We start from the raw sequence: 22,495 nt of genomic DNA on the forward strand, positions 1-22,495 counted from the left end.
ACATTTCAAGTAATTTGTAGACAGTAGTACCTTTCCCTCTAAATAGTTCAGCATGCGTTTCATTGACTAGAATTCCATATTTGTTTATAGTTTTTTCCATTTAATGTAAAATTTATATATAGTGAAATGTACAATTCTCAAGATTATATTCATTGAAGGTTTTGGGGGTTCCTTTTTTTAGCTTCATTGAGATATAATTTACATACTATAAAATTCATTTGTTGTAATGTATGCTTTCGGTGATTTTTAGTTAATTTACCAAGTTATGCAACTAACACACCAGTCTAATTTTAGAATATTTTCATCAACGCGAAAAGAACCTCATGCCCATTTTTAGTCACTCCTTATTCCGCCCACCATCAGCCTTTAAGTGACCGCTGATCTAATTTCTCTCTCTATTTTCCTTTTCTGGGCATTTCATATAAATGCAGTCATATAATATGTGGTCCTTTGTGTCTGGCTTTTCTAATTCAGCATGTGTTTGAGGTTCAACCCAGTTGTAGCATGTATCAGTAGTTCAGTCTTTTTTTATTGCCCAATAAAATTACATTGAGTGGATACACCACATTCCACTTACCGTTTTATTTACATGAGAATTATTCCCTATTGGCTCAATGAACCAGGCTGCAATGAACCTTCTTGTATAGGTTTTTTTGTTTGTTTGTTTGTTTTTAGATTTTATTTATTATTAGAGAGTGAGAGAGGGGAGAAGGTCAGAGGGAGAAGCAGACTCCCCATGGAGCTGAGAGCCCGATGTAGGACTCAATCCCAGAACTCCGGGATCATGACCTGAGCTGAAGCCAGTCGCTTAACCAACTGAGCCATCCAGGCGCCCTGTATAGGTTTTTATCTGGGCATATGCATTCATTTCTCCCTGATACAGGCCTAGGAGTGTAATTGCTGGGTCACATGTTAATGGTTAGCGTTTTGAGACACTGCCTCACTTTTCTCAAGTGGCTGCACTGTGTTATGTTCCCACCATCCATGTGTGAGGGTCCTGGTGTCTCTGCATCCGAGCTTCACCAGGGCAGGAGCGCTAGTCTCAGGTTCATCTTTCCATGCCCGGGGCCTACCCGGGGCACGCCACGCAGAGGCCGTTGGTGAGCATTGCTTTGTTCGCGGGACTCCCTTAGCCCATGCTTCTCACTTTGTTCCTTTTGTCGTTCTTTTCTAGGGACTCAGCTGGGAGTTTCCAGTTGTCTGGAAAAATGCCGGAAGAACTCACCAAATGCTGGGAGGCAGCCCTTCTCTGGAAAGTCCTTTTATCTGGATCTGCCTGCTGGCAAAAGTCTCCAGTTTTTGACGGGGGCCATCCAGCAGCTGGGTGGGGTATGTGAATTGCTCCCAACCTGTGATGTCATGTGCCTTTGTGGGTGGTAGGGCAGGAGCTGGAGAGGAGTTCTGTCTGTGACTTCCAGGTATTTTCATTGGTATGACTACAGTTTCCAAAGCCATCCTTTTTAAAAATGAAGTTAGAGGGGCGCCTGGGTGGGTTAAGCCTCTCCCTTCCACTCAGGTCATGATCTCAGGGTCCTGGGATCGAGCCCTGCATCGGGCTCTCTGCACAGCGGGAAGCCTGTTTCCTCCCTCTGCCTACTTGTGATCTCTGTCTGTTGAGTAAAGAAAAATCTTAAAAAAAAAAAAATGCTTGGGGCACCTGGGTGGCTCAGTGGGTTAAAGCCTCTGCCTTTGGCTTAGGTCATGATCCCAGGGTCCTGGGATCGAGCCCCACATCGGGCTCGCTGCTCAGCGAGGAGCCTGCTTCCTCCTCTCTCTCTGCCTGCCTCTCTGCCTACTTGTGATCTCTGTCTGTCAAATAAATAAATAAAAATCTTAAAAAAAAAAAAATGCTTAAAAAAAAACAATGAAGTTAGAGGTGCCTGGTGGCTCAGTTGGTTAAGCGACTGCCTTCAGTTCAGGTCATGATCTCAGGGTCCTGGGATTGAGTCCCGCATCAGGCTCCCACTCAAATAAATAAAGTGGTTATGTTGTTTTTTAAATGGCTTTTAGCGTATTCACAGAGATATGCAAGCTAAGTGAATACACAGTCAGACTTAGAACATTTTTCATCACCCCCAAAAGAAAAAAGCCCATAACCATTGTCAGTCACTACCCATTTCTCCTCAGTACCCCTAATCTGGATAAGCATTCATCTACTTCTTTTTTTTTTTTTAAAGATTTTACTTATTTATTTGACAGAGATCAGAAGTCGGCAGAGAGGCAGGCAGAGAGAGAGAGGGGAAGCAGGTTCCCCGCTGAGCAGAAATCCCAACATGGGGCTCAATCCCAGGACCCTGAGACCATGACCGTAGCCGAAGGCAGAGGCTCAACCCACTGAGCCACCCAGGCGCCCATGCATTCATCTACTTCTGTCTCTATTCTTTATCCCTTTTTTAAATTTTATTTTTATTATAATTTTTTTAGAGTGGGGAGGGAGAGAGGGCAAGGGAGAAAGAGAATCATAAGCAGACTCCGTGCCCAGTGTAGAGCCCCACATGAGTCTCTATCTCCCAACTCTGAGATTGTGACACCTGAGCTGAAATCAAGAGTCAGATACTGAACCAACAGAACCACCCAGGTGCCCCATTATTTTATTTTATTTTTTTAAGATTTTATTTATTTATTTGACAGACAGAGATCACAAGTAGGCAGAGAAGCAGGCAGATAGAGAGGAAGGGAAGCAGGCCCCCCGCTGAGCAGAGAGCCCGATGTGGGACTCAATCCCAGGACCCTGAGATCATGACCTGAGCCGAAGGCAGCGGCTTAACCCACTGAACCACCCAGGCGCCCTATTTTTTTTTTTTTTTTTTTAATGCTCATTTTCTGTGTAGTTATGATCATGAATACGTTTTTTGGTTTTTTGGGGTTTTTTTTTTTAGATTTTATTTATTTATTTGTCAGAGAGAGAGAGCAAGAGCGAGCACAGGCAGGCGCAGAGTCAGAGGGAGAAGCAGGCTCCCTGTGGAGCAAGGAGCCCCATGTGGGACTCGATCCCAGGACACTGGGATCATGACCCGAGCCGAAGGCTGCTGCCTAACCAACTGAGCCACCCAGGCGTCCCAATGAATACGTTTTTGATTACCAATATTTTGCCCACAACCTTAATGCATTAGCACTTTCCTATCATTATTGTCCCTCATATGCATTATTTGTAATGAGCATATAATATTTTTTGAGCGGGTTATTAGTTTACTTAATTGTTCCACTGTGGACATTGAGATTATTTCTAAATTTTAGCTCTTTTAAATAACACTGGTTAAAAAAAACTTTGGGTAAAAAGCATTTGCCATGTTTGTGTCCTTTAAAATATATATATTTTTTAAGGTTTTATTTATTTATTTGACAGAGATCACAAGTAGGCAGAGAGGCAGAAAGAGAGAGAGGAGGAAGCAGGCTCCCTGCCGAGCAGGGAGCCCGATGTGGGACTCGATCCCGGGACCCCGAGATCATGACCCGAGCTGAAGGCAGCAGCCCAACCCACTGAGCCACCCAGGCGCCCCTGTCCTTTAAAATATTTTTAAGGTGCATGTGTGTCTTAGTAAGCAGCTGGCATGGGTAACTCTTGTGTTTAGAAAATAGGATGATGGCCCTTGGCCCCAAAGAGGCAGGCAGCTGGGGAAATGACTTGAATAAACTTGGAATGCAGAGAATTGTCAAAGGAACAGAAGCTCAGGGATATGGAAACTCAGCAGTGGGGAATGTACCAAATGATGATTATACACCCGCACCTGGCCCCAAATTTCCTTTGAACTTGTAGCCTGTTCTATCATTTAGCCTTTGGTGTGTAAAAAACCACCCCAGAACTGGGGCATAAAACAAGTTACTGAGGCACCTAGGTGACTCAGTTGGTTGAGTGTCCAACTCATTTTTTTTTTTTTTAAGATTCATTTATTTTAGAGAAAGAGTACATGCGTGCGCATGAGCCAGGGCAGGGGCTGAAGGCAAGGGAGAGAAGCAGACTCCCAGCTGAGCAGGGAACCCAACATGGGGCTTAATCTCATGATCTCGAGATTGACCTGAGTTGGAATCAAGAGTTGGACACTGAAATGACTGAACCACCCAGGCGCCCTGAGCATCCAGCTCTCAATTTCAGCTTAGGTCACGATCTCGAGGTTGTGAGATTGAGCCTTGTGTTGTGCTCTGTGCTGGGCATGTGTGACGCCTGCTTGAGATTCTCTCTCCTCCTCCCTCTCCCTCTGCCCCCGCCCTCTCACCACCTGCTTGTCTTCGAGTGCTCTCTCCCTCACTCACTCTCTCCAAGACCGTTTCTGGTTTCATATTTTTGCTCCGTTTGGTGGTGTGGCCAAGATCACAGGTGCAGTGTTAGAATGCCACAGTGCGCCTTCACAGGAAAGCTGTGACCTAAGCTATTCTTTTTCATTTTTTTTTTAACTTTTTTTTTTTAAGATTTTATTTATTTATTTGACCGAGATTACAAGTAGGCAGAGAAGCAGGCAGAGAGAGGAGGAAGCAGGCTCCCTGCTGAGCAGAGAGCCCGATACGGGGTTCGATCCTAGGACCCTGATCCCTGGGATCATGACCTGAGCTGAAGGGAGAGGCTTTAACCCACTGAGCCACCCAGGCGCCTCTCAGCCCCTCATTTATTTTGTTTTTAATTTTTTTTCTTTAAAGATTTTTATTTATTTACTTGACAGACCGAGATCACAAGTAGGCAGAGGCAGGCAGAGATAGAGGAGGAAGCAGGCTCCCCGCAGAGCAGAGAGCCCGATATGGGGCTCGATCCCAGGACCCTGGGATCATGACCTGAGCTGAAGGCAGAGGCTTTAACCCACTGAGCCACCCAGGCACCCCATCATTTTTTTTTTAATAAAAATTTTATTTATTTATTTGACAGATCACAAGTAGGCAGAGAGGCAGGCGGGGGTGGGGGGGGTAAGCAGGCTCCCCGCCGAGCAGAGAGCCCAACACGGATCTCAATCCCAGAACCCTGAGATCATGACCTGAGCCGAAGGCAGAGACTTAACCCACTGAGCCACCCAGGCGCCTCTTAATTTTTTTTTTTTTTTTTTAAGATTTTATTTCTGAGAGAGAGATCAGGAGCTAGGAGGAGGGATAGAGGGAGAAGTAGGCTCCCCACTGAACAGAGAGCCCAATGTGGGACTTGATCCCAGGACCCTGGGATCATGACCTGATTCAAAGGCAGATACTTAGCCGACTGAGCCACCCAGGGGCCTTTTTTTTTTTTTTTTTTTTTTTTTTTTTTTTTTTTTTTTTTTTTTTTTTTAAAGATTTTATTTATTTGTTTGACAGAGAGAAATCACAAGCAGGCAGAGAGGCAGGCAGAGAGAGAGAGAGAAGGAAGCAGGCTCCCTGCTGAGCAGAGAGCCCAATGCGGGACTCGATCCCAGGACCCTGAGATCATGACCTGAGCCGAAGGCAGCGGCTTAACCCACTGAGCCACCCAGGCGCCTCCCCCCTTTTTTTTTCCAGATTTTATTTATTTATTTGAGAGGGAGAAGGCATAAGCCGGGGGAGCAGCAGAGGGAGAGGGAGAAGCAGGCTCCCTGCTGAGCAGGAAGCCCATTGCAGGACTCGATCCCAGGACCCTGGGATCATGACTTGAGCTTACCTGACTGAGCCACCTTGGCGCCCCCAACTAAGCTACTCTTAATCTTGTCGAGCCCCGTCAGTGTGCTCTCGCTCTGTGCAGACTCAAACTGGTCAAATAACAAAGCCTGTGGCCTTTTGCTGCTGGGTCAGAAGCAGCCGTTCTGGAGACAAAAACCTGTATTTTCTATACACATATATATATAGACCCTATTGTGTTTCAGGATGACGTCTTCTTGGGGGCTCGGAACAGAACTGCATTTGGTCTATTTAAAGACATTGATTCTGAAACTTCTGGCAGCCAAGATTTCCTTCCCCAGCCTCTCAAAATCGATGATTCTACATCTGCCTTTTGGTTTGCAGCCACCTCTGTGATCTGGTTTCAGGTAATTGAGGGTTTTCTGAGCAAAGAAGTAAGTTACATCGTGTCCAGCCGCAGGGAGGCGAAGACAGAGAGCAGTAGGACAAGCCCCAGAGGCTGCCCCAGCCCCAGCGAGGTCAGAGGACAGACACCATCCATGGCCCATCCAAAGGGTGGCCACACCAGGCCTTCACAGAAGCCTGCAGACTCGGTAAGAATCTCATTGGGTACGAAAGGTGTGTTCTCTGAACAAAGGAAGTACACCTCGGTGAGCCCCTGTGGGCGGTCTCCAGCTTTAGTTTCGTCTGGTTTAATTTAATCCCTCATTTGAATTCAGGGACTGAATCTAGCTCTACATCCAAAAAGCTCACCAAGTTGTTATCCCCACGCGGTCCCTTCTGTGATACATTTCACTTTTCATGGGACTTCCGTGTCAGAGGTTCAGAAACAATAGGAAGGTCCTTTGTAAACCAGGGAAGACTTGTTGAAATTGAGCCAGGTTGCTCTGCTGGGCGTGTGGAAACTCTCAAAGAGTGGTCTTAGAACATGGGGGACACTTTGACCAGGACATCCATCTCCACCGGGGTCCAAGCTGTGGCTACCTGTGGGTGACCTGGAATTGTAGGTGGCTTTTTCTTTACTCCAGAAACTTCTTTGGGCTCTCGTTCTGCTGCTCCTCAGCTGTCACTGCTCCCAGCTTTCCGAGAGCCAGGTCCCTAGGACCCCTCCCCCCACCCCGCCTCTGGCGCCTGTGGGGCACATCTGTGCACAGGTGGGCTGCAGAGTCTGGCTCACGGCTCTTCTCTTCCTGTCAGGTGCCTCTGAGCAGAGGGAAGGAGCTGCTGCAGAAGGCCATCAGAAACCAGGTGAGCCAAGGGAGGCGGGCTGAAGGTGCCCGGGGGAGGACATAGCCTTTCTCCTGAGGGCTTTCCAGAATACGGCCACGAAATGCACAGCTGTGGGATGGAGCGTCTTTATTTCCTTCTTACAGATGAGCAGGTAGAGTTCAGAGAAGTAAAGCAGTTTGTCCAGAGTCACCCAGGGTGGTGGTAAAGCCTGGGTCTTGACTCCCCCATCCTTCCGTCTCCAGAGCTAGCGAGAGCACCCCGGAGGGACACTGGGGGATGTGTCTGCACTGCACATAAGCCAGGCTGCGCATCTCGTATAAGTAGCTGTTTATCCCTTTTGCGAGATCCAGAGCCACTGAAGTGAAGTCATGGGAGTAGGAGTCAGGGTGCTCTTGTGAGGAAAGTGGGAGAAGTGGTGTCAAGGAGGGTGCTTGGCTGTGGCCAAGGGAGGAGGTGGGCTGTGCTTGGGTGGTGGGGTGGGGACAGTCTGAGGCAGACACAGCTTCCTGCTTGATGGTGGCGGCTGGCGCTGCTGTTTGTCGGGTCCCTGCTGGGTGCCAAGAGCTTGGCTCACAGAGGCCCTCCTGGCAAACGGACAGACAGCTCTCTGAGAACCCTCCATTCCTTCCTGATCACCAGGGGCGGGGACTGGCCCATGTAGGAAACAGGGTCCTTGGGGGGCCTGGGGGAGACTCTCCCACACCCTCTCTTCATGGGGGCCACCCGGAGCCCGTTAGGCCTTGGGGAGTCTGTTGCTCCTGCCTGACCGGGTTGTCTTTCCAGGAGAGCAGCAGCGGAGGAAGCGGCGGGAGCAGCAGCAGTCTCCTGACCAATGCCCGCTCCTGGGGAGTGAGGATCCTGCACGTGGACGGTACCGTTTCTGCACAGGGCTTCCGCAGAGGGGACTTGGTGACTGGCTGACAGCATCTGCTCTTAGAGGGCTGTCCGCCAGTGGAAGCTAGCGGAAAGCCAGATGGACTCACTCACTGTGTTGACGCACAGAGGTGGGGGACGTGGACCAGCCAGAGTGAGAGCAGGGCGCGGGTGCTGGAAGGCACCGCTTTGTTTAGCTGTGCTGCACCCCCCTCCAGCTGGTGTCATGATCCTTCTCCACAGATCCAGAAATCCGGGGCGCCTGGGGGGCTACGTAAGCTAAGTGTCTGCCTTCAGCTCTGGTCATGATCCCAGAGTCCTGAGATCAAGCCCCACATCAGACCTGCTTCCCCCTCTCCATCTGCCTGCTCCCCCTCCTGGTGCTCTCGCGCACTCTGTCACATAAATAAATGACATCCTTAAAAACAACAACAACAAAAAATACAGAAATCCTCCTATTCTCCATAACCACTGACTACATATTACTCTGCTAGGTATCAGCTCAGTTAGTCCCCATTGCAGTCTTTTGCCCATTGTACAGATAAAGAAACTGAGCCTTAGTAGATATTAGGTAAATTATCCCTAATGTCATCACAAGTGAGGAGTGTGGCCCACATTCCAACCTAGTTTGACCCAACTAAATTTCATGTTCTTTCAGGGCACCTGGCTGGCTTGGTCGGTGGAGCCTGCAACTCTTGATCTCAGGATTATGAGTTCGAGCCCCACACTGGGTGCAGAGATTGCTTAAAAATAAAATCTTTTTTTTCCCCTAGATTTTATGTATTTATTTGCCAGAGAAAGACAGAGAACACAAGCAGGGAGAGCAGCAGGCAGAGGGAGAAATCGGCTCCTGGCAGAGCAAGGAGCCTGATATGGGACTCGATCCAAGGACCCCAGGATTATGACCTGAGCTGAAGGCAGACATTAACTGACTAAGCCACCCAGGCGTCCCTAAAAATAAAATCTATTTTATTTTATAAAAGATTTTATTTATTTGAAAGAGAAAGAACACAAGTGTGGAGAGAGGCAGAGGAAGGGGGACAAACAGACTCCCCACTGCGTGGAGCCTGATGCAGAACTCGATCCCAGGACCCAGAAATCATGACCAGAGCCGAAGGCAGGTGCCTAACTGACTGAGCCACCCAGGTGCCCCAAATCTTTTTTATTTTTATTTCTATTTTTATTTTTTAAGATTTTATTTTAGGGAAAAAAAGGTTTTATTCTAGGAGCGTCTGGGTGGCTCTGTCGTTTAAGCGTCTTCTTTCGGCTCAGGTCACCATCCCGGGGACTGCTCAGTGGGGAGCCTACGTCTCCTTCTCCCTCTGCCTCTCTCTGCTTTTGCTCTTTCTTGCTCTCAAATAAGTAAATAAAACCTTTAGAAAAATAAAATAAAAAATAATAAAAGATTTTATTTAAAGTAATCTCTGCACCCAACGTGGGCCTTGAACTCACAACCCCAAGATCAGGAGTCACATGCTCCACTGACCAACCCAGCCAGGTGCCCCAAAAATAAAATCTTTAAAAAAACATTTTTTTTTATGTTCTTTCTTTTATGTAGGATTGCCTCACACTGTAATCGCTGATTTGCAGGTTGTCATAAATTTACGTTAGAACAGCCATCCTGAATCAGCCAGCAGTGACTAGCCCACGTACCCAGCTCTGCTCTGAGTCTAGGGTTTTCTAATAACACTGTAGGGGGCTGATCCAGATCTAGCCAGACGCCTGCCAGGGCGTTCAAGAATTGTGCTCAGGAAGGTACAGTCTGGGATGTTGGGGGGCTCTTTTGTCACTGGAAAATCAGAGATTTCTAACATGATCTAATTTCCTGCCTTCCTGTGTGTTAGGGAAGCTCCTGCTGAGTCTTCCATCTAAGGCTGCATCTGAGTAATGCACGTGGCTGGTGTCGCCCCATCTCGGGCACAGCTCTTCAGTGGTACCGTAAAGCCCTTGTGAGCCGTAAGGCCGCTCCTCTTCAAGAGCGGTACCCAGTGCGGCAAAATAGCCCGAACCCAGCTTGGGTACTTTCCCAAGGAGAGAGGACCCAGCCCTTTCTTTTATTATCAGCAGGTGCAGAGATGACACATAGCCAGAAGGTGGCAGGCAAGGCTGGTGTGATCCAGGGGGCCAGGCCGGTGAGAAGCTGAGCCCCCAGCCCCAAGAAGGGGCTGTGCTGGGGAGAGAGGAGTGGGAGCCTTTGGCCACAGCCCTCTGTTTCCTCCACAGAAATGCTGATGCACGTGCAGCAGCTGTCTCTTGATGCTCTGTGTGTGAAGAAACAAGGGCCGAAGAAGAAGCCAGAGGTAGGTTGTCCTGCCGAACTGAAGGGAAACGGATGGTCTGCAGTGGTGAAGTCGGTGACAGCTTTGGTAAACCCCTGACCCACGTGAGCCATGTGTTCTTGGCCATTTCAGAAAAAGGAGGAAGAGTGCAGCCTCCGTCATCAGCGTGGCCCTGGTGTCCACAGCCTCTCGTTGCCCTGCCCTCTCCTCCCCGTGCTACCTGCAGATCTCCCATGGTCCACTGAGGCATGCACCGTGGCCTGGGCTGTGGACTGCCCATGGCTAGTCGTGGCCTAGATAAAACAGAAGTGCTCAGGGCCTGCTGGCTAGGCTGCCGTTCTGGGGCCAGCTCTTGGCCCAGGAATGAGCCTGCAGCTTGCATGGGTGGGGGTGGGGGATGTTGCGGTTTAAAAGAGCTGTCACCTTCCAAATTCCTATTTGGCTTTTCCTTCCTCTGCTAGAGTTAGAACTGTGTGTACCCTACATCAAGAGAGCCCAGGCTGATTTTTAAAGCCACGGTGTCTTCATCCAGCCTGAATCTGAGGAAGGATTAAGCCTTTCAGGTACCCCCCAGGGCCTGGTACCCAGGAGCAGGACCAGCAGTGGTAGCGAACCCCTCCATAGCAGAGGGAGCCCTCCGCCCCAGCGCCCCTTGCTCCACACCCTCTGATCTAGGAGTCTTCGGGGTTCTCCTGCTTCTGTGAAATAGATCTGCATTGTTCACCATTCAGAGGGTTGTACGAGGAAAGTCTTTCTCCGCTGCGACTTCTACACCCATTGCCAGGCTCCCTCCCCAAGATAAGCAGTGTGAATAGTTTCCCAGGTATCCTCCCAGGGTCCGTGCTTATGGGAGCAGATAAATCAAAAGTTCCTCTCTTTTTTGCAAACGCATGGTATTTTTACTTTGCCTTATTCACTTAATAATCTTTTGTTTTTAAGATTTTATTTATTTATTTGACAGATCACAAGTAGGCAGAGAGGCAGGCAGAGACAGAAGAAGGGAAGCAGGCTCCCTGCCGAGCAGAGAGTCCGACATGGGCTCGATCCCAGGACCCTGGGATCATGACCCGAGCGGAAGGCAGAGGCTTTAACCCACTGAGCCACCAGGTGCCCCAATAATCTATTTTGTAGATACTTAGGGGTCTTTCAGAGTAAGTTCTGTGTGCAGTTGGCTGATATGCAAGGAGATAGGGAAAGCTTCTTTGGGTCATGGGTGCCCTGGAGTTGTTGCCTAGAGAAGAATCCAGAACCTACATGGACCTGGACCCACTAGATCTCTGCCAACCCCCTCCCTGATTTCTTATTTTTTTCCATTTAATTTTTAATAATATAGTAGCTTTGTTTGACCTTGACCTAAACACAGATTTGTTTTGTTTTTCTTTTAAAGATCTTATTTATTTATTTGAGAGAGAGCGCGTACAAGCAGGGGGAGCAGCAGAGGGAGAAGGAGAAGCAGGCTCCCTGCTGAGCAGGGGGCCTGATGAGGGGCTTGATCCCAGGACCCCAGGATCGTGACCTCATGACCTGAGCTGGAGGCAGACGCTTAACCAACTGAGCCACTCAGGCGTCCCAGACCCAAACATTGGTTTTGACCCACAGGGTCCAAATACACAGCACAGGGCACAGGAAAGCAAGAGGTGTGTAAGCTGACCTGGAACAGCAGCAGGGCCTGGGAGATGCGAGCTGCCGCGTCTGGGCACCTGCCCTGCATCAGGTCTATTGCCGCCTCCCTTTGCATTTGTCTGTACCTTGTGGCCAAGTCGGCGAGGTGGGGGGCTGTCGCTTGTACCCCGGGCGGCACAGCACGGGCCTGCACCCGGGCCCGGGGGTTCTGCATCTCTTGCACTTCCTGGTGTACTGCGTTCCCTCCACAAAATCAGCTGCCACTGAGATGCGCTCACAGGGCTCGCCCCCCCCTCATGTCCCTGGGGAGCCAGAGGGAGCCATTGTGTCGGCTCTGCCCGCGCTTAGGGCCCAGCTGACAGCAGGAAGCAAAGTGGGGCAGACAGACTCACAGAGACTTGCCTCACCAGACCTGCTTCCTCGACCCTCCAGCTCCCTCGCATCCTTAACCTATTTTCCTTTCCATTTAGGGAGCGTGTCCAGCAGAGTCAAGAACGCGGAAAGGTCAGTGTGGTAGCTTTCCTCATCTAACTGCAGTCCCTCCCTCCTAAACGCTTCCCCACGGCTCCCTCTGTGGCAGCATCTGCTCGCTTTTCTGCGGCAGGAAGCGAGCGAGTCCAGGTTGTCCTGTCATGTTTGCAGGGCCTGTGCTTTGGAGGCGAGAGGGCGGGAGAAGGGTATCCGGGAGCAAGCCCAGAGCCGCGTGGCCCGAGCTTCTCCTTAGCGCCAGGACCCCGTGCGGCCACGGCCGGATCCCGGCCCTGCCTGAAGTTTGCCTTCCTCTTCCCTCTGATTCAGGAGCAGTTTGGGGTGGGCAGTGTGACAGCTGCCTACCACTCTCCCAAATGCCAGACTCCCCGAAACTGACAAACAGGCAGATTGACAGCCCGGCTCCCGGCCCCTCTTGGACCGCAGGAGAGTTTCTCCCCCTGGATGTTTCTCCCGGAGCTGCTCTTTAAGTGGCATTTATTCGTGCACAAGTAGGAGCTAAGAAAAGTCACTTGGCACCTCTCATGTTCAAAATTCAAGGAAATCTGTGGGGGAATTGATTTTAATCACTGTCTCAGTTAATTAGAAAGACAAGAAATCGCCCCCAAAAAGTAATTAATGAGAGCTGCTGCCTTGCGAGGAGCAAGGCTGCTTTTGGCTTGGGCGCTGGTGGAGCCTGGGGCGGGTCTGAGGGGGGAGGCGCCGGCCTCTCAAGGAGGGGGAAGGTCTGGGGGCCTCTGGGGCTGCCCGTGCTCCCAGCCTGCCCAGCTGCCCTTCTCACAGGTCCTCTGGGGGAAGAAGATGGGGTTCTTAATACCTAAGAGATTTTGTAAACTCTGCGAATACCTAGCTCACAGAGGAGAGGAATCTCTTGATTAACTGAGCAAATTCGTCTTCCCAGCGCCCCTTGCCCTGTTCATCCAGGATCCAGATTTCACCTTTGATTTTTTTTTTTTTTTTACTGCCCTCCTGCTTTGATCCCTAAACACTCTTTGGCTCTCTTCCTCCCTGCTTTTCCCGCAAAAAAACCCTGGAGTCTCCCACCTGGGAGTGTTCTCAGGCCCCTCGGGATTCTGAGGCAGCAGGAGGGCAGGTCGGGAAGGACCCGAGGCTTTTAGCGGAAACGAGCCGAGACTGCCAGGTTTCTCACCCTGACGGCCTCCAGCGTCCCCACACAGCAGGGTCCCCCATCCTGCTTTGGGGTGGGAAGCCCCCTGCAGCCTCTCCCCACTGGGGAACCTCTTCTCTCTCACCTCAGGTAGAGACCAGAAGAGACGGGGGTGTTGGCTGACCCCAGCCGAATGGAAGGGCACACCTCCGGGTGGCGTGGGTCTCGGTTCTGTGTGACTCTTAGACTTTGGCACAGCCTTGCCTATCAGCGCATTTCCCCTGCGGGCCCTGCCCCGGAGCCGACAGATGGCTCATGTGTGTGTGTTTCCTTTCCAGTGGCCAAGCTGAAGGCACCGTTCCTCAAAATCGAAGATGAGAGCAGGTGAGTTGTGGGGGGCCCTCCTCCCTTCAGCCTCACCAGGCCCGCACGGAGGACAGGTGCTCAGGGGCCCCAAGCCGATGTGACGGTCCTAGAGCCCCTCGGCCCTCCACCTTCGTCTTCCCCAGAAGCCGCTCTCTCCCCCTGTCATGGAGAAGTCTCCCACAGACCAGGAGGAGCCTCTGAAGGGGGCCCTTGCACAGTTGGCCCTCCTCTTAGTCATGAGTCAGAGGTTAGTGACCTGTGTGTGCATTACCTCTTTTGAATGCTCTGCTTTTAGGAGCGCTCATGTCCCGCCCAGGCTCATGGCTCCTCGCCTTCCCCCTCCCCCCCACCAGGGGTGCACACTGACGCTCACTGCTGAACCCCTGCTGGCTCCCGGCAGTACTGGTACCGTCGCCTTGGCTGAAGCCAGGGTGCTTGGGCTGGTGTGGCGGTTCCCTTGTGAGACCATCTTGTACTGGAAGCCCTTCTGTTTGGCGATACAGAACCCTCTTCTGACACACAGTATCTCGTGAGGGCCTGGGAAGGATGGGCATGAGGAGAACCCATCCTTTTCCTAGTGGGGAAACTGAGGTCAGAGAAATTAAGGGACTTAATACAGCCATGTTGCCAATGAAGCTCAGCCCAAGGCCAGAATCTGGGTGTCCTGCCCATCCTGCCTGGTGTCCTCCGCACTCTGCCCTGTCTGTCCCCCAGTAGGGCCTCTTCTTTCTAGACAGCCAGGGCATATGGGGGTAATCTGTGGGCTGTTAGTCGCCTTGGTTATCACTGACTCTTCAGTAAGTACTGGCTGAGAAACCTGCAAATTTATGATGACCTCAAAATAAAAAGTTGGCTTTGGGTTTTTTTGTTTGTATTTAAAGAAAAAGCCCGTGTGAAGCCAGCAGAGACTCCTGGGACCAGAGCTTTCTGGGTCTTTTAGCCTCAGGCAGGGCAGCTAAAAGGCCCAATGCCGGGAGCCTGATGTGCCTGCCTATCCTCCAGGCAGACCTGGGTTTCCCTCTTGGCTTCTGGGCACAGGAGAGAATTGGCTTTGGTGGCCCAACCATGAGTGGAGGGAACGCAGGAGGGTGATGAGATGCTCTCTTCTCCAGTTCCAGTGGGATGGGGGCTGCACGGCCTCTACCCTAGCTCCTTCACTACCAGTTAAACACAAGTGGTCATGGCTCGTACACACCGCCAGTGCCCCAGTGTCGCACTGCACGTGGCCGGCGCATGTCACTTAACGGGGAGTACCATACACAGTTGGGGTGCCTCCAGCAGCGTAGGCAAGAGTGGAGACAAGGTGTCCTGTGCTTCTGTTGGCTTGCTCTCCCGAAGCCCAGTGACCTCACCACACTCAACTTTGTAGCCTTCTGGGCAGAAACAAAACCTTGAAGAGGAAGAAAGTGGGGAACTGACTCCTGATTAATTCACCCCGAGACCATAGGACTCTCACTGTGCCTCTCCCTCACCCCCCAGAAACCCATGGCCCACACTGTCCCCTGGAGCACAGGCTATTGCAGCCACACGCAGCGCGCCTGTCCACTACAGCGGCAGGCTTTGCTCGGACCCACAGATCACTGTGCCTGGCTCTGGAAGTCTCTTGAATGTGAGCAGCTTGAGGCAGAAGCATTCAGTGTAGGTCTGACTCCCCAGAACTGTGCTGCTCTTTTCCATTCAGAATACCTCCCCTCGGGTGGTACCGAGGAGCAGCCCAGAGCAAAGACGTTCCTCTTCCTGGAATAGGAAAGTCACTGATCTGGTTTAAACATTCCTCCATTTAGGTCTGCCAGGCCAGAGTCCTCAAAGGTGGAAAGTGGGAATTTGGATCAGGAGTCGGGAGACTTGGCTCATTGCCTGGTCTGGGCCACTTAGCGGTCGTGAGCCCTTGGGCAGGTCACGAAACATTTTAGGCTTCATTTCCTCTTCTATAAAATGGGCAAACACCACTTGTTCCCCTCTGCTCAGACAATGCAGGGAGGGTAAATGGACTCATTGAGTAGCCAGAGTGGGGGAAAAGCCATTGTCAGGACTGGGATTCTTCGGGGCAGGGGTGGGGGGTGGGGAGGGGTGTTGGGCCAGGCCCTCCCCTCTCCTCTCCCTGTCCCTGACGGTATTCAAAATGGAAGTTCTCTGTGTTTCAGGAAGTTTCGTCCCTTCCACCATCAATTTAAGTCCTTTCCTGAAGTTTCTTTTCTGGGACCCAAAGATGCAAGTCCCTTTGAGGCCACGACGACCCCGGGCAGCTCGCATTGCACCAGGTGGGTATTGCTGGTCTGAGTGCCAAGGGCAGCTGCGGGCCAGGCCCTTCCCCCGGGGAGCCTGCTGGTCCCGTTTGGGGAATGGCCATGTGTTCACTCCTGAGGCAAAGTCTGTTCTGGGAACTTCGCCCAGAGAAGAGAGATACTAAGCATCTTCATCCGTTTTACTTGGTGTTCTCCATCCCTACGAAGGAATTTGACTTCGGTCCAAAGGGCAGTAGGCTGGTTTCTAAAACTCACATCTATACTCCACCTTCATCAGAGTGCCCTTGGCTCCCATTAAAAATGCAGGTTCTCAGGCTCCACGTGCAGAACCATAGTCTCATGGTGGAGCCTTCAGAACTGTGCTCTTGTGGGCAGCTGGGCAGCTCCCCGGGTGATCTCTGTTCACATCCAAGTTGGAGGCCTCTTGGGCCTGACGTCAGGAATAACTTGGGGGCAGGGAATCTGGGGACCTGCCGCATTGTGTGGCCCAGAGTGGCTTGTAGGCCCGTGGGTGTTCCTCCTCCGCAGACGGGTGAGAATTGGAAGCCTCCCTGAGCAGAGTGCAGAAGGGATGTGACCTGGGAGACGGACCATATGCCTCCGTGGACCCCCTTCTAACGGCTGTGTCACAGGGTTAGCTCACAGACCAGGGAACTAGGGCAGGCAGGCTCCCAGCATGCAAGTTCCCAGGGCAAGGGCGGCCTGTGGGTGCCCCCCCAGCAGACAGAGACCGTGAGCAAGCCGAGGTGACAGCCTGGTGCCCTGTGTACCTTTCCCAGAAGGCGAAAGGGATACCCGTAGGCAGTGCTGGGCCTCGGATGGCTGCAGATTGCAGAGGAGCGGAGGTTGTAAAGGAAGGACAGTGAAGCATTGGTGTCTGCGTGGGAGAAGTATAGCGAGAGAGTGGCCCGGGGTGGGGGAGCGGGGAGGAAATCTGTGAGAGGAAAGGTTTAATTTTTTTCATTTAAAAATTATTATATTTTGGTTCCAAATTCAAGAGTTACAGGGGGTGGTTTTGTTTTGTTTTTTAGATTTTATTTGTTTGTCAGAGAGCACAAGCAGGGGGAGCCCCAGGCAGAGGGAGAAGCAGGCTTCCCGCTGAGCAGGAAGCCCAATGCGGGTGACCCGAGCCGAAGGCAGAGACGCTCAACTGACCGAGCCACCCAGGTGTCCCAAGAATCACAGAAGGTTTAAAGTGAAAGGTCTGGGGTGCCTGGGTGCTCAGTGGTTAAGCATCTGCCTTTGGCTCAGGTATGTTCCCAGGGTCCTGGGATTGAGTCCCGCATTGGGCTCCCTGCTCAGCGGGAAGCCTGACTTCTCCCTCTCCCACTCCCCCTGCTGTGTTCCCTCTTTCGCTCTCTCTCTCTCTGTCAAATAAATAAGTAAATCTTTAGAAATATAAATAAATAAAGTGAAAGGTCTGGGGGCACCTGGGTGGCTCAGATGGTTAAGCGTCTGCCTGTGGTTGAGGTCATGATCCCCCGGGCCTGGGATCAAGCCCTGTGTTGGGCTCCCTGCTCAGTGGGGAGCCTGCCTCTCCCTCTCCCTCTGCCTCTTCTGCTCATGTTCTCTCTCTGTCTGTGTCTTGAATAAATAAAATCTTTTTAAAAAACTAAAGTGAAAGGTCTCTATTCCACACCTACTCTCCCGTTTCTAGGTTGTGGTTCTGTGTCCAGAGATAATTTGTGTGGGGTGCCTGGGTGGCTCCTTTGGTTAAGCAGTTGCCTTCGGCTCAGGTCGTGATCCTGGAGTCCCAGGATCGAGTCCCACATCAGGCTCTTCTCCCGCCGACCTCTCTCCTCTCATCTCTCTCTCTCTCTCTCTCTCTCTCTCAAATAAATAAAATCTTTTAAAAAACAAACAAAAAAAACATAATTTGTGTGGACAGAAGTACATTGTGTGTCCTTCACTCCTCTTCTGTAAAGAGTAGCATAACATTGGCTGGGCTAGATCTAGCCTTTTCCACTTAATGTATCCTAGATTAATTTCCCATTAGTCCTTAGAAAGCTTCCTCATTCCCTCTTAGGGCTTCAGGGTTTTCCATCAGATGGTCTTACTGTACTTTCTGTAACCAGTCTCTCCTTGATGGATGCTTAGATTATTTCCAGGCTTTTGCTGTTATAAATAATGCTGCAATGAATAATCTCACTCAGAATATATTTGTGAACCAAATTCCTAAAAGCAGAGGTGCTGGATCAAAGGGTTATAACATTTATAATGTTGATAAACGTGGCCAAATCACTTCTCATGGGGGTGAAGCCCATGTGCCCACATGCACCCCGGCCTGCACCCGGCTGCCCCCCCCAACCCCAGGCCTGCCCCCGTGCCGACCTCCGCCAGCCTGCTGGGTTAAAAACTATGTCTTGGTGTGATCTGCATTGTCCTTTTTTTCTCATTACGGAAGAGGTTAAGTACATTCTTACGATTTGAACATTTGAATCTCTTTCTGTGTGAACCTTCTTTTTGTCTGTCATTGGCTTTTCTTTCTTTTCTAGTTGCTTTTCTTACTGATTTGTCAGGAGCCCTCCACGTATTAGGGAAATGAGCCCCTGTCCGTGTTATTAGTTATAAATACCCCCCTCCCCTGTCTGTGATTTGTCTTTTGTTTGCATTTCCTGCCATGCATACATTTTTTTTAGATTGCATGTAGTTGAATTATCAGCTTTTTTCTGCTTTCTGAATTCTCCATCCTGCTCAGAAAGTCCTTGACGGGGACTATTTTGGACTTCGTTGAGTTTGCTCAGACAGCCAAGCAGCCGCTAAAAATACGGGCCTGAAATTAAGAAGAGGAGTCCGGTTGGAGAAGGAGACGGGCAGGTCCTGAGTGAATGTATCAGCTCTGCAGGGGACAGGCCGGCGGGGCAGGGGGCAGTCAGGGGAGTGGAGGGCAGGAACAGCACAGGCCCCTTGCTGCCACTGAGGCATTGACCCTGTCATCACGCAGCGCGAAGGGATGAGGCTTTGGGGGTGAGCTCGAGCCACGTCTGTCCTGGGAGGCATTCCTGCCGCCACCTGTCCTCACCTGTGCTTTGCCATGTTGGGGCAGGGACAGGATGGGGTGCCCGCCGGGAGCGCTCCCCCCTTTCCTTGTTGCTTCTCCTGCCACCCCTGGACAAGAGTCCCAAGTGGGGGCAGGCCTGCCCATGCCTGCCGAACTGTTTTGGTCCACCCCGCTGAGGGCCCCAGCCGTGATCGCTTCCCCCCACCCCGCGCTTTCCCCAGAGAAGCCAAAGACCGAGAGCAGAGCCCGCAGTCAGCTGCCCGCACCCTGCCCAGGAGGAGGAAGGGCTTCTGTGAGTGCTGCCAGGAGGCCTTCGAGGAGCTCCACGCGGTGAGCCCTCCCTGCCCAGCAGCTTCCCTGGGTCTGCTCTGCCAGCAGCCTTCCCCCCCGGCCCCCGCCTCCACCCTGCTTGTCCAGCCCTGCTCGTCCTACCCTACTCCTGTCTAATTCCCTGTGCCCCTCTCACCCCGGGCAGCATCTCCAGAGCCCCCAGCACCAGGGCTTCGCGCTAGAAGCCCACCCGTACGCAGAAGTCGATCGGGTCATCGCCCAGCTGTGCCGCAGCTCTGCCGATGCCCCACCGTGGGCCAGCCTCCCCAGGTGAGCGCCCTGCGCCGGCCCTGCCCCTGTCCTCACTCCACTGCTGCTGCCCGCGATGGGGGGGTGGAGCCCTCAGCCTAGTGACATCGGGGACCGGGGACCAGGCTGCGGCGGTTTTCTCTTTTCCACCAGCTTCTGTCCTGGTTCTCTTGGGGATTGGTGGGGGTTGGGAACCCTCCATTTGTGGCTCTGGCTGATGAGGACTGGGCCCCCACCAGCACCAGCATGGGCTCTGCCTGTGGGGGTGGGGAGCGCAGCTGATCCTTTGCTGCTCCTGGCATGTCCCTGGTGATGTGCCTGTGTAGAAGTATCGAGGGGGGCTCCTGGGTCCCTCCCAGATGGGTAAAGAGCCAGATCTCTTCTGCCTTTCTAGAAGTTACCCCCGACCCAAAAGGACTGCAGGGTGTTCTCTAGAATCCCAGCATCCTTGGAGCCCAGCTTCCCCTGCTGCCCACCAAGGAGCGGGGGCTTCCCCTCGCAGGCCAAGTCTTCAGCTCCCTGGGCTCCACTTGGAGAGCCAGGCCTTGTGCTGCATCTTCTAGCCGCCAAAGGGCACAGCCTCCACTGCAAAGTTATTAAATGGAACAGCCTCTAACCTGTTCCTCTGGGCAGCACTGACCACAGGCCACAGAGCCAGGAGAGGCGCAGACAGCACTGGCCGCTGCTGCAAGGGGAGCCCGAGAACGGACCTTTCGTGGAGCCCCGAAGTGGGCCGCGCTCTTCAGCACACCAAACCTGTGAGGGTAGCCCTGTGCAAGCCGCACCCCGGCCCGACCCCGACCCCCACCCAGGAGGGTCCCAGCCTACCGCCTGCTCTGGAGTGGAGCCCCGAGGCCCACTGGACATGTCTGTGCCCACAGGCAGCCGGACTCCCCAACTTCAGCTGGTGATCCTCTGCAGCTCGAGACTCTGCCTCCCAGCCAGCCCTCCTGTCCCCAGGCAACGTCTCCCAGGAGGAGAGAGGAAGACGAGCACCCGGGTGCCCTAGAGCCAGATGGAACAGCAGGCAGCATGAAGCCCCCTACTGAACCCCCTGCTGAAGCTGCGGGGTCTGGCAAGATGCCAGGACCAGTAGCCAGCTGCCAGGAGCTGGGGGGACCGATGGATGTCATTGCAGACCCCCAAGGGACACCAGAGTCCACGAGCCCTGGACACCAGTGCCACCTGACAAGCTCTGGTTCTGCGGAATTCTCTAGCCCGGACGTGGCCCCTGGTGGCCACAAGCGGAAGGTTCAGTTCCCCAGTAGCAATCCCGAAAAGAGGTCAGGGGTGTCCCAGCCACAGGCCTCCTTCTTCGTCCTGAGAGCCAGCAGCCCTGGTGGCACCAGGACAAGCAGCAGCAGGCCTCTCTCCTCCCTTCCCCTTCCAGGCCACGAGCACAGGCCTTTGGCCTCCCTCCTCCCCTTATGCCACCCACAGACCTGCCTCTCCCTCCCAGAGCCCTTCCCCTGGCAGCCCACAGAGAGGCCAGCAGAGTGCTGGGCCGCACAGCCCCCTTGGCCTGGGGGAGAATGGCCCCCGGGGATCTGAGGAGTCAGAGAGTGCACCCCCAGCCCTGTCTGTGGCTGGCTAGCCTGCACCCTGCTGCCCTGTGGCTCCAGGCCAGCTGTCCGCCCACCTGCACACTGCGGCTGACATGCAGGCCCCAGGAGGACCTGTAAGAGCCAGTCCACCTCTGTACCCCCCACCACCACCAGGCCTCAGAGGAGCCGGCTGTGCCCGGTGGCTCCGCCCCCCTACCTCCCTGTCTCCCAGCACCGGCAGAGGACCGCTCCCCGAGTTCTCTGGGGCAGCAGCAGCCCCTGGACCCAGGGTCAGAGCCACACAGAGCACCTCAGGGCCTCACCGCAAGAGCCAGAAGAGCCCCATGGCCTGGCCTTTGATGTCCAAGTGAGCAGCTGCAGTCATAGCCAAGCTCTGTGGGTCACGGCCAAGCTCTGTGGGGTCAACAGAGCCAGTCCACCACTCGCCAGGTCTGTGGGTGGGGAGGACCAAGGGAGTCTGGGCGGGGGGCCACCCTCTGCCCCTCCCTCCAGCCGTGTCCCAACCGGAGGGCAGTCATCCGAGCCTGCCGCCCACTCCAGGAGGCAGAGGCAGGGGTGGCGTAAGGAGGGACCACAAAGAGGCTGGAGCAGCAGGAGCCCTGGCCTGGCTTCCTGTCCCTCTGCAGGCACTTGCCTCGTGCAGCAAGTTTTGGTGTTCCCCACCCCCACCCCAGCTTCCCTTCCCAGGAGCATGTGGCTCTCCTGCTTTCCGAAATGCCTGTTTGTCCCCTCCCCCAGCCCCCCACGCGCGTGCACACAGATCCTCAGGAACATACGAAGCAGAGGAGGGGCGGCTGCAGCACCTCCAGAGCTCCCTCGCCCCTGCGTTTGGGGGGAGCCCAGCACTGAATGGACTTTCACCCTGAGCCCCGGGGACGGCCAGACCCCACACACACATCCAGGGACCCTTCTGCTTTTCCATGGCTGCCCCCCCCCCATCCCATTTCTGCTATGCCAGGGTCAGCAGTTCACCTGCCAACTTCTGCATCACCCTTTCCCTCCCTCCCCAAGGACCTCCCCCCATTTCTTCCAGCCAAGCCATTAATCTGGAGACAGAGATGCGTTTGCTATCGATTCTCTGGCCACTTTTTTTTTATTATCCCATTCCGTGCTGTGGTTCTTCTCACCCTTCTCTGCCTCTGTGCGTTTGTTTCTTTAAATGTTGGAGCTACCAGAAGCCTGGTGCTATGCTGTGTCTCATTTTGGAGAAGGAAGGGGGGCCTAGCTGCGGGTGAGGACCTGAGTTGTTACTTTGGAAATAGAGCAACTGTATGTACAACCGCCCTCCTAGAGGTCATGTTTGGCCTTTTTATGCCATTCCTGTTAAATTCCATAATTAATCTTGGTTCAGGAACTGTAAATAAATTTGTTAATAGCAAATAGCAAAGGGACAGGGCTGGAGTGCAGTGTGTTGGGCCCCAAAGTGCCCTGCAGTGACCCCGAGCAGGGCCGCGGGCCCGGTAGACATGGACGGAGTAAGTGACCGGCAGGATGGGAGCCCCCCACGCGTGGGACAGTGTGTCAGCCGCCACCCTCCCCCGCCCGGTGCCAGAGGGCTGTGGGGCGGAGGGGCTACATCTGTCCCGTCT

General features: G+C 53.0%; 1 protein-coding gene across 1 annotated transcript in view; it reads left to right on the forward strand.

Annotated features, from left to right (window-relative positions):
- Nucleotides 1–22,293, forward strand: part of DBF4B (DBF4 zinc finger B) — a 45,265-nt gene extending 22,972 nt beyond the window's left edge. Inside the window, 12 exon segments of the mRNA XM_013045996.2 lie at nt 1,175–1,329; nt 5,955–6,140; nt 6,745–6,795; nt 7,561–7,648; nt 9,874–9,950; nt 12,023–12,056; nt 13,488–13,533; nt 15,660–15,776; nt 18,984–19,092; nt 19,238–19,362; nt 20,223–20,883; nt 20,885–22,293. Coding sequence (XP_012901450.2) covers nt 1,175–1,329; nt 5,955–6,140; nt 6,745–6,795; nt 7,561–7,648; nt 9,874–9,950; nt 12,023–12,056; nt 13,488–13,533; nt 15,660–15,776; nt 18,984–19,092; nt 19,238–19,362; nt 20,223–20,883; nt 20,885–20,935 — 1,700 coding nt within the window. The 3' untranslated portion in view covers nt 20,936–22,293.
- The last annotated feature ends 202 nt before the right edge of the window (nt 22,294–22,495 follow it).

This window comes from Mustela putorius, unplaced genomic scaffold (genome assembly GCF_011764305.1).
Source record: "Mustela putorius furo isolate JIRA1106 unplaced genomic scaffold, ASM1176430v1.1 tig00000487_pilon_pilon_pilon, whole genome shotgun sequence".
NCBI lineage: Eukaryota > Metazoa > Chordata > Mammalia > Carnivora > Mustelidae > Mustela > Mustela putorius.